We start from the raw sequence: 11,528 nt of genomic DNA, 5'->3' as shown, positions 1-11,528 counted from the left end.
CCTATTATGATCACAGCTGTATAACTAGCACGGGCGGCGCTTTTTATCCCCGAGAATAAACAGAGAAACCCAGCAACGGCAGTGTTATGGGGCAACATCGACTCGGCAATCCATGGACGCGAGCCTTGGAGTCGAGATGCGATGTTTGATATCGGATTTGAAGATCTTCGGCGCCAAGGACCTTAATGCCGTACCATACCGCATCCGGACTAGCACCCACTTTGAGCTCTGCAGATCTTGGCATCAGATAATTATTTCGATTTTTCGTCGCAAAGGATATTTCTACCTCTTGCCGACACGGACGGAGCTCAGTCTACAGGCGTGCGTGCTGCAGAGATGAAGCTCACAAACCACTCCACAGTTCCGGTTTATACTATCTCTGGCTCTTCTACCGCACGCCCCCTTCCAGAATGGCTGGCTCGGAGGCGGAAGCGGAGCTTGAAAGCTGACCCCGAGTACGCAAACAGGGTGGAATTGTTGCAAGACTTCGAGTTTGAGGAAGCCAGCCAGTGTATCCGAGTCAGTGAGGATGGACAGTGGGTAATGAGTACAGGTAAGATATTTTTTTTTTTTTCGGGCCCCCTGTTAAATTTCAAAATTGGATGATGTAACCAACGGGGCAACAGGAACGTACAAACCCCAGATCCATACACACTACCTACCGCATTTATCCCTCTCGTGGGCGCGGCATACTATTTCTTTAAATACAACCTTTCAAATTCTTTCATCGGACTACTCAAAATCCTTACATTTACAGGCGGACCGTTCGTTGGAATTTCACACTCCCCAAGGCTGTCATTATACGACGCGCTTACCGCGATATGGCCGCGACCTAGTGTATGATAGGCAGTCGGCCGAGGCGCTGGTTCCTGCCGTAGGAGTCAATCAAGATGGTATGGGTGAAGTGTTCCGACTAAATCTGGAACAGGGGAGGTATATGCGGAGCTACGAAGTAGACGTCGGTGGCGACGATTTCACCTCGGCCGGAGGAGGGGCTTTGCAAGGTGGCATAAATACAGGAAGTGTGAATACCGGAGCTGTAGCTGAAGAAAGTCATAATATGTTGGCATTTGGAACCTCTTTAGGAACCGTGGAACTATGGGATTCACGAGCAAAGGGGAGAGCTGCAGTACTTTTACCCCCCTCGGATTCTCAGCCTGGAGAAGGGAGATCCGAAATTACAGCTCTGCAGTTTCACAGATCTGGTTTAACTCTTGCGACGGGTTCCTCTCAGGGACTTATATACTTATACGATTTACGTTCGCCAGTGCCTTTGCTTAAAAAAGATCAAGGATATGGCTATCCCATCCACACACTTAATTTCCTTACACCCTCGACGTCCACGCGAGAACAAACAACCGATCCAAAAATTCTCTCATCCGATAAGCGGATTATTAAGATTTGGGATGCAAGGGACGGCACGCCGTGGACATCAGTCGAACCGGCGGTTGATATCAATTGTGTTGCTTGGTGCAAAGACAGCGGGATGATATTAACTGCTAACGAAGGAAGACAGCAACATGCCTTCTTTATTCCTCAGCTTGGTCCGGCCCCGAGATGGTGTGCGTTCCTGGATAACCTCGTTGAAGAGATGGCAGAAGACCCGAATGATCCGCATGCGTTTAACACGGGTCAGGCGGGCTCTGTCTATGACAACTACAAATTCTTGACAGTACCACAGTTACGGTCTCTGAATCTGGACCACCTTATTGGAAGGACGTCGCTTCTCCGACCATATATGCATGGTTATTTTGTGGCACAGCGGCTGTATGAGGAGGCTCGCCTTATTACTAATCCATTTGTTTGGGAAGAAGAGCGTGCAAAACGGATCAAGGAGAAGATTGATAAAGAGCGTGAAAGCCGCATCCGCGGAAAGAAGAAGGTTGCCGCAAAGGTCAACAAGAAGTTGGCTGAGAAGCTTCTCGAGAAAGAGGAGCGCCATGAGAGACGTCAAGCTCAGAAAATTCTGGCACAAGGTGGTGATGAAAGCAGCGCCAAACCCGAGGCAGCCTCTACAGGAAAGGGTATACTGCACGATCCTCGTTTCGCCAAGCTATTCGAAGACGAAGAATTTGCTGTGGACGAAACGTCGAGGGAGTTCTTAGCTTTGAATCCAAGCAGCGCAACTGCCCCAGCCGAAAAGCGTGAAAGAGGATTAACGGCTGTCGAGGAAGAAGCCATTGACGAGGTCCCCGGCTCGAGCTCCGATGAATCGTCGAACGAGCATGAAAGCCCTGCCAAGCCTAAATCATCTACATCCATATCAACAGCTTCCTATAAACGAACAAAGCGGCCTCAACCAAAGATGGAAATTTCGTCATCTTTTAGAACGGCCAAGTCTCGCGATCGGTCGTTTGAGTCCCGAGTCCAGAAGACGCGAGCTAAAGAGCGGCCGGCTGCCACTAGTCGTGCAGTTGGCGAAAAGACCGTTACCTTCGCTCCTCGGGCTAAGTCGCGCGTAAAACCGATGGCAGAGCCTGAAAGCAGAGGATCATACCGCTCTGCAAAAGACCGCCGGAGTGCATCGGCGAACACTTTCCGAAAGATGTGATTCACTGGCACGTCGAAGCAATTTACCACAATAGATCACGAGGCATCTACCTCCGGAGCATCGATGCCGTGACGGCTTCCTTCCCCCGTAGATGGATCTACCATTGGTGCTATGGCACCCTTGGAATCTTAGACGGCGAGAGCAAGTCCGCAACTTGTTCCCCAGGCAAGCTGCAAATTTTGTTATGATGCGCATGAGCTTCGAGGGAAGTTTGCTACGCCTTCAAGTCCCTTCTGTCAGTAATCGACGATATATATAGGCTGTGTTAAGCATACAATGGACGTTCCGGTATGACGACATCCTGGAAGTTCTTCGTATGTCTAGGCGCTTCGGGCCGAATAGGGAACGGAAACTCCTTTTTTTCGACCGACCGGGAAAGAGCTTAGAGGTATCAAAGGCCCTGCATCAGGTATAGGCGAGAAAGAGTCATGCAGGATTCAAGGACCACGCGAGGCTTCTCGCCAGGCATGTGCTGGCCAGTGAGAAAAAGACATCAAACCTGAAGAATTATCGCAAGTAGAGTATATTCCATAGTTTACCTGCCCGTACATAGCAACTCTACGATAAATAAATCGAAACCCTTTCAATAGCTTTACATTTGCATTATTCACACCGTTCATGATATATGGCCGACCGCCTTTGTCCCAGCCCAGATCGGCCCAATAAATGGGTCACGTGTCTATGACGGGATCGGGTTTACAATTATGCTGGTAATAGTTTTCCGCGTGTGCGTTTTCGGTGCAGGAAAGAGGAGCAGCCAGAATCCGGGTTTGCTCTTCATTTCTGGAGCTTTCAGTGCTCAGAGATATACAGGGACTCGTGTAGTTAGACTTTCTTACTCCGTAGACTTGAAGAGGCAAACGGGATAGTCAGCTTTGTTTGGCAAGCAATTATGTGCTGATGAGTACTATTTCCCGGTGTGGATCTCAACAACCGCTGATGGTGTAGTTGGCTATCACGTTCGGCTGTAAAGGAGTTCCCATGCTACCGAAAGGTCGCCGGCTCGATTCCGGCTCAGCGGATACAAAACAAAGCATTTCTTTTTTGCTTTTTATTCCCTGGGAGCCGATGACGGATCCTTTTTTTTTTTTTTTTTCACCTTTTTTAAAACGGTGTGATACAGCAGGATAAAACAAAGCCCTCTGTACTCCCTCCTCCGTACTGATCACCGCATTTGGTGCATGGGGCTTGTGTCACGCTCGCCAATCAAGCAGAACCACCGACCGGGTTATACTTCCCAGTTCAGCCATCTTTTCCCCATCCGCTGACCCCTCACGCTCTGCTACTCTTGTTCCCCGCATGGCAGTCTCCAACTGTGTCTTTGGGAGATATATACATAGAGCGAGAGTCCAGGCCTGATGAAAACTCCTGGTCTTTTTGAACGATGAGACCTCTACCATTGATAGACTAGATCATTAGCCGTCAGCATGCCCAAATCGGCACCCGTCGAGAAGTTCTATCTGCAGCCAACTTTGCATTCTCCAAACAGCCCTTTGCCTGTGCTACTATATCGAGGAATACTTCCCCACCCCATCAACGAGGAGTCGACCTCCGAGTTTCTACAGGCCAACGGTTGGGAGAAAAGAGTGAGTGCGCTCTATTCTTTTCCCCGGGTGCACCTCTAATAAAAAATACGTTTGGATTTCTGACATTTGAGCGTCATCTGAGGGGACATGGGGCCACATCGCGACTCATCATTTCCACCCAAATACCCATGAATGCTATGGTGCGTCCTTTGTCGTACACTCAAACCGCCTGGTATTATACAGCAAAAGAGAATGGGAGTGGATGTGGCAATCGTTGTCATCATTGAAGTCAGAATCAGTAATGCATATATCCAAATTTAGGAATTTTCCAGGGTTCTTCGACCCTCATCATTGGCCGTGGAAGATTCGACGACGAGGGCGGTGTCTACATCCCCGTCAATACGGGAGATGTAATTGTCCTGCCTGCTGGAACCACGCACTGCTCTCTCGAAAGTAAGGGAGACTACCGATATGTTGGTGTCTACCCAAAGGTAAAAACGACTAAATATCCCTTTCGGGCTTTCCTGGCAGAATCCGGTCAGCTTTGACACTTGAGTAGGGTGCACTGCGATGGCGAAATGAATTTGGCAGAAACCCCATTGATATCAACACTCAGAGAAAAGAAATTTTAAGAGTGGAGATGCCAACCCAGGACCCGGTATATGGGAAAAACGGCCCTCTTGTTCACCTGTGGAACGAAGCCTTGTTGGAGTATTCGGCAGGAGGAGCTTCAAAGCTGTAATTCCAGCAGCCTTCGTTTGTGATTAAGGCCATATGTCCTTTTCCTGCACTGGGGCCGAGACTATCCTGAAAAGAAGGGGTTTTGGACGACCTCGAGCTAGATCAAGCTTTGTAAACTTGTTTTAATGCTGGGAGACCTCATTTCTGCATATATTCTTATTTGACAACATTCCTGGCATTGATCCGTTTAGAGGGCTCATAAGCCAACATTGATCTTAATAGATGCTCAATGCAAGACATCTCACCCGGGCGAATTTCACGTCACTGCACCGCTACCTCGTCCCATCGTGCGTAGTCGCTCATTCAGCGATACGGGAGGTCGACAGCAACCAGAATTCTCACACCGCAAGCTGTCTTCATTGTAGTAGTCTCCTCTCTTCTGCCAGCTATTCCACCACCCTTCAGGAAACGACCCGAGAGTGCCCATATCTCTGCAATTACTTCATTCTGATCCCCAAACAAGCGGAAGAACAGTGAGTCTTCGCCGAACATCTCATAAATATTGCAGCCTACAGTCCAGGCATGGACGGCTGGACCTAGAGGCTCACGGAAAAGGGTCCCCTGTGGAGATAATAGAACAGACATTTGTACATTGTGAAAACATGTCCTTTTCAAGGCTCTTGGATTTTGTTTAAGGAGTTACTCGCTTATGTTTGATTTGGGGTATGTAGTTGTAGGTTGCACGCCAGCTGTCAAATCTCCAGAATCAGCTGAAGTTGGTCGCCGGCACGAAGTGTTGGCAAGCGTAGGCAGCGCAGGTCTCTGAAGGGTACATTTTTTTATTAACCTTCATTTTAAACCAGGCACTATTCAATTGAATAGTATGCTTTGCGCATAGAACAAGCATGCCCCTTGCGCATGCCATATAATAAGCTGCTATATACGGACCTGATTCCATTAGATTACTCGAAACAAGACTGGCTTCCTGTCCGACTACTCAGAGATATCTTTGAGATAATGTAGTACTCAATGTTATTAGGAAACTAAATACACAATTCCTTCCGTTCTCCGATTAAATTAATCCAAAAGGGCAAAAAAAAAAAAAAAAAAAAGAAAAGAAAAGAAAGAAAAAAGAAAAAAAGAGAGCCTGCACCAAATACAAAATGGATGCACAAAGTTTCAAGCGGATGTTTTTGCCTTGCAAAGTCGCTTTCCTGTATAAGAGAAAAAAGTAGTTATTTCCTTTCAAACAATCCTGATATCAGTCTATTGCCGGCATGCGGCTTCAATACGCAAGCCATAACAAACGCCAGGAGGAGAAAAGGATGCAAGACTAACCAGGTGGAACGAGAGGCGAAAATAGCAACAGAGGAAAGGTTCCACCAGGGATCAAACGGAAACTCCGATCATAACAATTTCAAAAGAGCCGACCAAATGCTAAAGCCAAAGCAAAAAAGAAAAGAAACAAAGCAATCTGCCTCCGCAAACACATCAAACATAGGGACAAGAAATATTCAAAAAGGTGAAATAAAAAAGATCCTTGAAGCAGTATACCTCATGAAGAATCTCACTGGGCCTATCTCCGGGGGCCAGTAGGCCAAGAAGGCATGTGCCAAAAATATCGAATGCACGCTAAGCTCGACAATTCCAAGATAGAATCTCGGAAAAAAAAAAAAAATATAAGGAATAGAAAACTTATAGGGACTAGGAGCGGGTAAGATATTTCTGGAAAGATTGCGGAAGCCTGGTATCCCGTCAAATGTCTCCAGCTGATGTTAACTGTGATCCGTGCATATGGAGAACCAGAGTGGACATGGGTGCTACCTCAAGTCTCAAATCTAGCGGTAATATGGGGGTGATTGTGATGAAATAGCGTCGTTGGCGGTGTTATTCGTGTTAAAAATGCAAGAAATAGCTCGAATGACGTTCCCCATATTCAAGACCAAGCGCGATACCTGCCACGGGAGACACTGGGTGGCCCGCCTTCGCTGCGCGTTTCGGCAGCGGGTTACAACTCCGTAGACGGCGCACCTCCATGATCTGCACCAGCCGTGGTAGCTCCCTTCCTTCCTTCTTCTAAACTCCGACGAGAAGCACCAAAATCGCTCATCGCGAACAAAAGGGGCTCATCTTCATCCATGTTAGCCGGTGTGCCTAAATGTCGGTTGAAGCTGAACCTATGGCTGCTACCACGTCGAGTATCGGCGGGGACAGCCGTTCCACCGTTGTTACCACTGCCGATATACCCTTCTCGGTCCGCATCTGTTACGTTCGGTATTGAGCTGGCGCGCCCTAGACTGCTAGCGGCGGAAACATGGGGCTGAAGGTGGTGGAACGATCCGCGCCCACGACCATGGGCAAAGCGGGGTTGATATTGGCGAGGAGACGAGGTCCCTGGAACGTCGTCGATTCTCGAAGGGGATTCATCCACGATCGACTGACCCGTACGCGTATCTTTCTGGTTCTGTTGTTGTAACGCATTTGTGTCTGATGCGGGGACGGATGACTCTTGTTGGCGTACTAGTTCACTGAGACTAAGCGTCGATCGGTCCTCAGCTCCCAAGCTCAGACTACGCATCCCAAAAGGTAAAAAATCACCCAGATCATCTTCAACAGGAGGGCTTGAGCGTCTCTGAGCAGCAGAGCTTGATCGGCGAAAACTAGGGATAAATGGACGCGGAGAAGTGGGGATGTCAATCGCATTCGCGGTAGACTCGTCGCGTTTTAATCGAGGTTCATCGTTCGCCCGCTCTTCAGATGGAGAGCGACGAGACTCATGGGAGAGACGATGTCTTCGCTCGTGGCGATCCCCATGAGAATGGGAATAATCGACGACGCTGTTAGAGCTTAGACGGGAAGGAACTGCGGGAATGTGCTGTGTATGAGGTGAAACTGCTTTCCCAGGGGAGGAGGAAACGGATATCGAGGCTCCTGCCACAGACGTGGCAGCATTGGGAAGCTGTTTGCTAGACGATATGGACGATGGTTGAAGGAGCAGAGAGGACGACATAGAATCTGATAGTACAGCGTTGGAATCCCGCATCTTTTGAAATCGGGATAGAGCAGCGGACGTTCTTTTCGTGTTCTTATCCAAGGATTTAGAATCTTTCTTAGACAGTAAGTCCTTTCCCATCTCAAGCATCTTGAGAAAGTCCGAGATATTATCTTCGTCCGCCTGTAGGGACCCTGAACTTGTAGTAGCCGGGTCTGCTGATGTTCCCGAGCCTGGGTGCACAGTCGAAGAGCTCACACTGACTCTGCCACTGGAGTTATTATCGTCGTCAGTTTTACTGGCACCCCCAGAGGATAGTCTACCCCGTCGGTGGCTAAACGAGCTGCTGTACTTTGAGATGGGGGCAGGTCGCGGCGAGCCGGATGTGGATGATGCTATCGCACTTTCTGATACATGAGCCGATCTTCTAGATGTCGTGGGTGTACCGTGGGGAGGGGGCATTTGTCTCGCGCTAGAAGTGATATCCATCGGCCCCACGCGTGGGGCTGAGTTTTTCGGTTGGGATCCCACTGGGCTATCAACAAGAGCAGGAGAGGCAGAGAGAGGAGGAGCCTTGAAGGGCTGGATGGATATTGATGGACGCCGTTGGATCAGATGATTGCCTTCGCCAGAGAGCGCGGCGACCCGACCTGCTTGGCTCGGTCTTGGGGAATGAGAAGGACGAGTAGGGGAGCTGGGCGAACCGGCTGCTAGCTCTCTTGCGGCGCGCAGAGCTGATATAGGGCTAGCTCCTGTGGTGGCGCCGACCTGGTGGAATGTTGACATGCTTCCGTAGGCTTGCCCAAGGTCAGGACGTCCCACATCTCGTTTTTGCACAGGCAAGGACCCATGCTCCTGCCCTGCGGCGGCAAAGTTGTCTTCTGACGGCAAAGAGGGCTTAAAAAAGCGCTCATCCACTCCCATAAACCTAGAGCTCAACAACGTCTCCGAATCGTCTACTCGGAAATCGCAGTTGGTCCGATAAGTAACCAAAGCAGAGAGAGGACCAGCAGGAGAGTCCGTCACGCCGAAAGAATAAGTATCGACCACTGGGCCGTTTCCCGGATGTAGAGGAACGGTCAACGGATCGTTGGTTGATCTAATTTGCCCTCTGGGCCCCTGCAAGATTCGATACTTCAGCGATAGTGCTGGATTAGGCCGTATTTTCGAGTGACGTTTCGAGTATTTCCAAGCTGGGAGCAATTTAGAATAGGCATATAGGGATCTGAACACGACGATGCTCTTTTTATAGACAGTAGGAAGTATACTGCCCATATCTAGAGGCAGGTCATCGGGGCCGGGACCAAGGTCAATACGCCATCTTTCTAAGATGACCCCGCTCTTTGAAGTTCTAGAGTTATCGAGACAGCCGTAGGTAGCAAGGGCTTCGACCACATCCCATCGTTTGCCAGAGTCGTCGATGATGACCAAGCTTTGATTGTTCGTCAACTGTGTAAGATCCAGGTAGATCTCGATGATCAGCGGAGGCGGTCGACTGTCGGTGCAATTGCTGTACTTCCAGACGCCCAAAGAGTCCTTCAGGTCTTCTGTCTCGTTAACTTCCACGTTGAACTAAATGGGATGAAAACCATGGTCAGCGTATGCAGGGGAATAATAGTCTGGAGACAACGGCCACTCACCCATTTATTTGTTCGTATCACGCCGTGGTATGTGGCGGGGGAAAGGTCTACCCGGGAATGTAAGATGACGAGAGCAGCCTTTGTATGGTAATTCTGCATTTTTTTTTAATTTTTTTTGGGCATCAGTTTTTCAGGCTGCCAGATGGAACGAACGGCAAAGGGCAAAGGAGGGAATATCTAACCTGGATGATCTGGTCAAGCTTTTGGGACGGGGATTTCTCTGGGGACTCGATGGTCTGCTCTTGATCCGAGGCGTCCATCTGTCTATCGATCCCCAGGCCTCTGGAAACGTTTGGGCCGAAGCGAGCGGTGCCTCGATCGCGGGTGATCGGCCTGCTGGAGCTGGGGTGAGGGGAGGAGACGGGCGATGCCACCGCTGACGAAGTTCTACGATGTTGATGCATGGTGATGGAAGGTCGAGCGGACTCGACAATCAAGGTCTTCTCGGGAGGAGAGGAAGAAGAAGAAGAAGAAGAAGAGGACGAAGGAGAAGGAGGAGGAGGATGATGTGAGGGGGACGAATCAGGCAAAGGGTATAAAAAAGCCGTGTTGTGGTATCCGATGGAAGGCCATGTTAACCTGAACCGGGGCGGAGGAAAGGTGCGGCCTGGTTGCGGCTTAGGCTGGCACAGCGAAGGGCAATCGAGAGGTGAGCGTCAAGGACTGCGTGCATTGGAAGGGAGATGCTGTCTTTTCAAGAAGACTCAGGCAGCAACCGGGGCGGGTACCTCTGCCGAAGGAGAGGGTGGTGAGGGTTTGACAGCTTCTCTGCAACGATGATTGGACGTACGAGGAGAAACGGGGAGCGTTTCCCAAGAAACCCGTTCTAGGAGTACATAGCAGGTAGCTGGGAGCTGGGCCTTGAGGGGGTTTTGCAGATGAATCAGGAGGGAAGCAAAGCGGTTAGTTACAGGAAGCTGGAGCAGAAAGCTTGGAGAGAACTTGGGAGACAGAAAACGGGGGAGGGAGAGAGGAAGAGAGAGAGAGAGAGAGAGAGAGAGAGAGAGAGAGAGAGAGACTGTAATAGTTAATACGTCGCGAGTTAATGGACGGAGCCGGGGCGATGCAGATGCAGCAGCAGGCGTGTTTTGGAGCAGCAAGGCGTGGATTCCGGGGGTTGAGGTCAGCTTAGCTCGTCACTAAACGATGTGACGCACAGCAGGTGACTCGAAGCCCGGGACAGATGATCAGGGTGGATCCCGCAACGTCGCCCAGAAGGTTTTTTGGCTGGGAGCTGGTTGCAAAAAAAGCATAAAAACAAGAGCCATCCGAACCACTCAGGCCCACCGGTCACGGTGCCTTTTTGGTTGTTTTGTCTTTTTTTTTTTTTTCTTTTTTCTTTCCCCAGCCGGTTTGTTGACAGGTCTGATTATAAAAAATAATAATATATAATATATATATATACATACATATACATATGCCCGTCAGTCTCCGGCAGCGTGTCTCACAGTGAGAGCTCTCGACTTGGAACTTCGACGGCCCAGAAAAACCTGCACGGCGGACGCCCGTCGGGTGGCTGGTATCAGTACGGTACTGGTATTTTGAGTCCGTAAGTACTAGCCGTAAATACGGCGGCAACGAAGGTCCTTCCGAAGCCAATTGTAGCGCGCAACACCCGCCTCTTGACGAGACGCCTAGATCGTAATAGGCCTAGGCTACGGTGGGGCGTCCTGTAAGCCACCGTTTCATACGTGCCCCATACACAGCTGCACGATCGGGACGATACGCAGGATTTAGCATTTTTCTTGCTCCCTGATAAGTTAACTATCACGCCCGCAAAGCGACAAGATAACATCATCTACAGAGTACCATATGTAACTATGAGACGGAGCACCTCGGATCCAGTGGTTGGCCGCCTCCCTGAGGGGGTTGGCTGGCCCGTCTCCTGGTCCAAGTCGCCTGTTTGGCAGTGGGAGGCGACAAGCCGGCCAGTTGCTGCACGCAATTCTTGGAATTCTCACGTCGTTGGTCACTAAGAAGTTAGCTGTCAATCCTCCAGACCGCAAACGCAGGATTATTCCCCCTGGCGGTGGACAGAGCTGCAGGCCCATGTCTCTCTGCCTTCGGACTGGCTGCCTTGCGCTCGACCGGCGAATCACGGCCCCCGTCCAACACAAATGCATTTGCCGGATGCCTTT

At 49.9% G+C, this 11,528-nt stretch overlaps 3 protein-coding genes and 1 non-coding gene across 4 annotated transcripts; 3 read left to right on the top strand and 1 right to left on the bottom strand.

Moving 5' to 3' along the window:
* Window positions 1-298: 298 nt before the first annotated feature.
* On the top strand, window positions 299-3,132 carry D8B26_001951 (uncharacterized protein). Its single transcript, XM_066123690.1, has 2 exons — window positions 299-553; window positions 627-3,132. The coding sequence occupies exons 1-2, from the start codon at window positions 337-339 to the stop codon at window positions 2,549-2,551; spliced, it is 2,142 nt and encodes a 713-aa protein (XP_065979765.1). The 5' UTR covers window positions 299-336; the 3' UTR covers window positions 2,552-3,132.
* A 352-nt stretch (window positions 3,133-3,484) lies between these two features.
* D8B26_001950 lies at window positions 3,485-3,573 on the top strand. Its single transcript has one exon. It is a non-coding gene; the product is annotated as a tRNA-Tyr (tRNA).
* Window positions 3,574-3,726: 153 nt separating this feature from the next.
* Window positions 3,727-5,067, top strand: D8B26_001949 (uncharacterized protein). Its single transcript, XM_003065899.2, has 4 exons — window positions 3,727-4,137; window positions 4,220-4,277; window positions 4,399-4,568; window positions 4,637-5,067. The coding sequence occupies exons 1-4, from the start codon at window positions 3,979-3,981 to the stop codon at window positions 4,817-4,819; spliced, it is 570 nt and encodes a 189-aa protein (XP_003065945.1). The 5' UTR covers window positions 3,727-3,978; the 3' UTR covers window positions 4,820-5,067.
* A 710-nt stretch (window positions 5,068-5,777) lies between these two features.
* ATG13 (autophagy protein 13) lies at window positions 5,778-10,442 on the bottom strand. The gene is made up of 3 exons (XM_003065898.2): window positions 9,573-10,442; window positions 9,391-9,483; window positions 5,778-9,322 (listed from the first exon to the last, which is right to left on the bottom strand). The coding sequence occupies exons 1-3, from the start codon at window positions 9,792-9,794 to the stop codon at window positions 6,767-6,769; spliced, it is 2,871 nt and encodes a 956-aa protein (XP_003065944.2). The 5' UTR covers window positions 9,795-10,442; the 3' UTR covers window positions 5,778-6,766.
* Window positions 10,443-11,528: the final 1,086 nt, after the last annotated feature.

Source organism: Coccidioides posadasii, chromosome 1, assembly GCF_018416015.2.
Source record: "Coccidioides posadasii str. Silveira chromosome 1, complete sequence".
Taxonomy (NCBI): Eukaryota; Fungi; Ascomycota; class Eurotiomycetes; order Onygenales; family Onygenaceae; genus Coccidioides; species Coccidioides posadasii.
The sequence above is the reverse complement of the archived record's forward strand: the minus strand, read 5'-3'. Positions and strand labels throughout refer to the sequence as shown.

Excerpts from the sequence above, each read along its gene's own strand:
- D8B26_001951 (XM_066123690.1), top strand. The coding sequence starts at position 337 with ATGAAGCTCACAAACCACTCCACAGTTCCGGTTTATACTATCTCTGGC. Across the intron at positions 554-626 it reads ACAGTGGGTAATGAGTACAG|GAACGTACAAACCCCAGATC; the intron begins GTAAGATATTTT and ends ACGGGGCAACAG.
- D8B26_001949 (XM_003065899.2), top strand. The coding sequence starts at position 3,979 with ATGCCCAAATCGGCACCCGTCGAGAAGTTCTATCTGCAGCCAACTTTG. Across the intron at positions 4,278-4,398 it reads AAATACCCATGAATGCTATG|GAATTTTCCAGGGTTCTTCG; the intron begins GTGCGTCCTTTG and ends ATCCAAATTTAG. Across the intron at positions 4,569-4,636 it reads ATGTTGGTGTCTACCCAAAG|GGTGCACTGCGATGGCGAAA; the intron begins GTAAAAACGACT and ends ACACTTGAGTAG.
- ATG13 (XM_003065898.2), bottom strand. The coding sequence starts at position 9,794 with ATGCATCAACATCGTAGAACTTCGTCAGCGGTGGCATCGCCCGTCTCC. Across the intron at positions 9,484-9,572 it reads AGCTTGACCAGATCATCCAG|AATTACCATACAAAGGCTGC; the intron begins GTTAGATATTCC and ends AAAAAAATGCAG. Across the intron at positions 9,323-9,390 it reads TGATACGAACAAATAAATGG|TTCAACGTGGAAGTTAACGA; the intron begins GTGAGTGGCCGT and ends CATCCCATTTAG.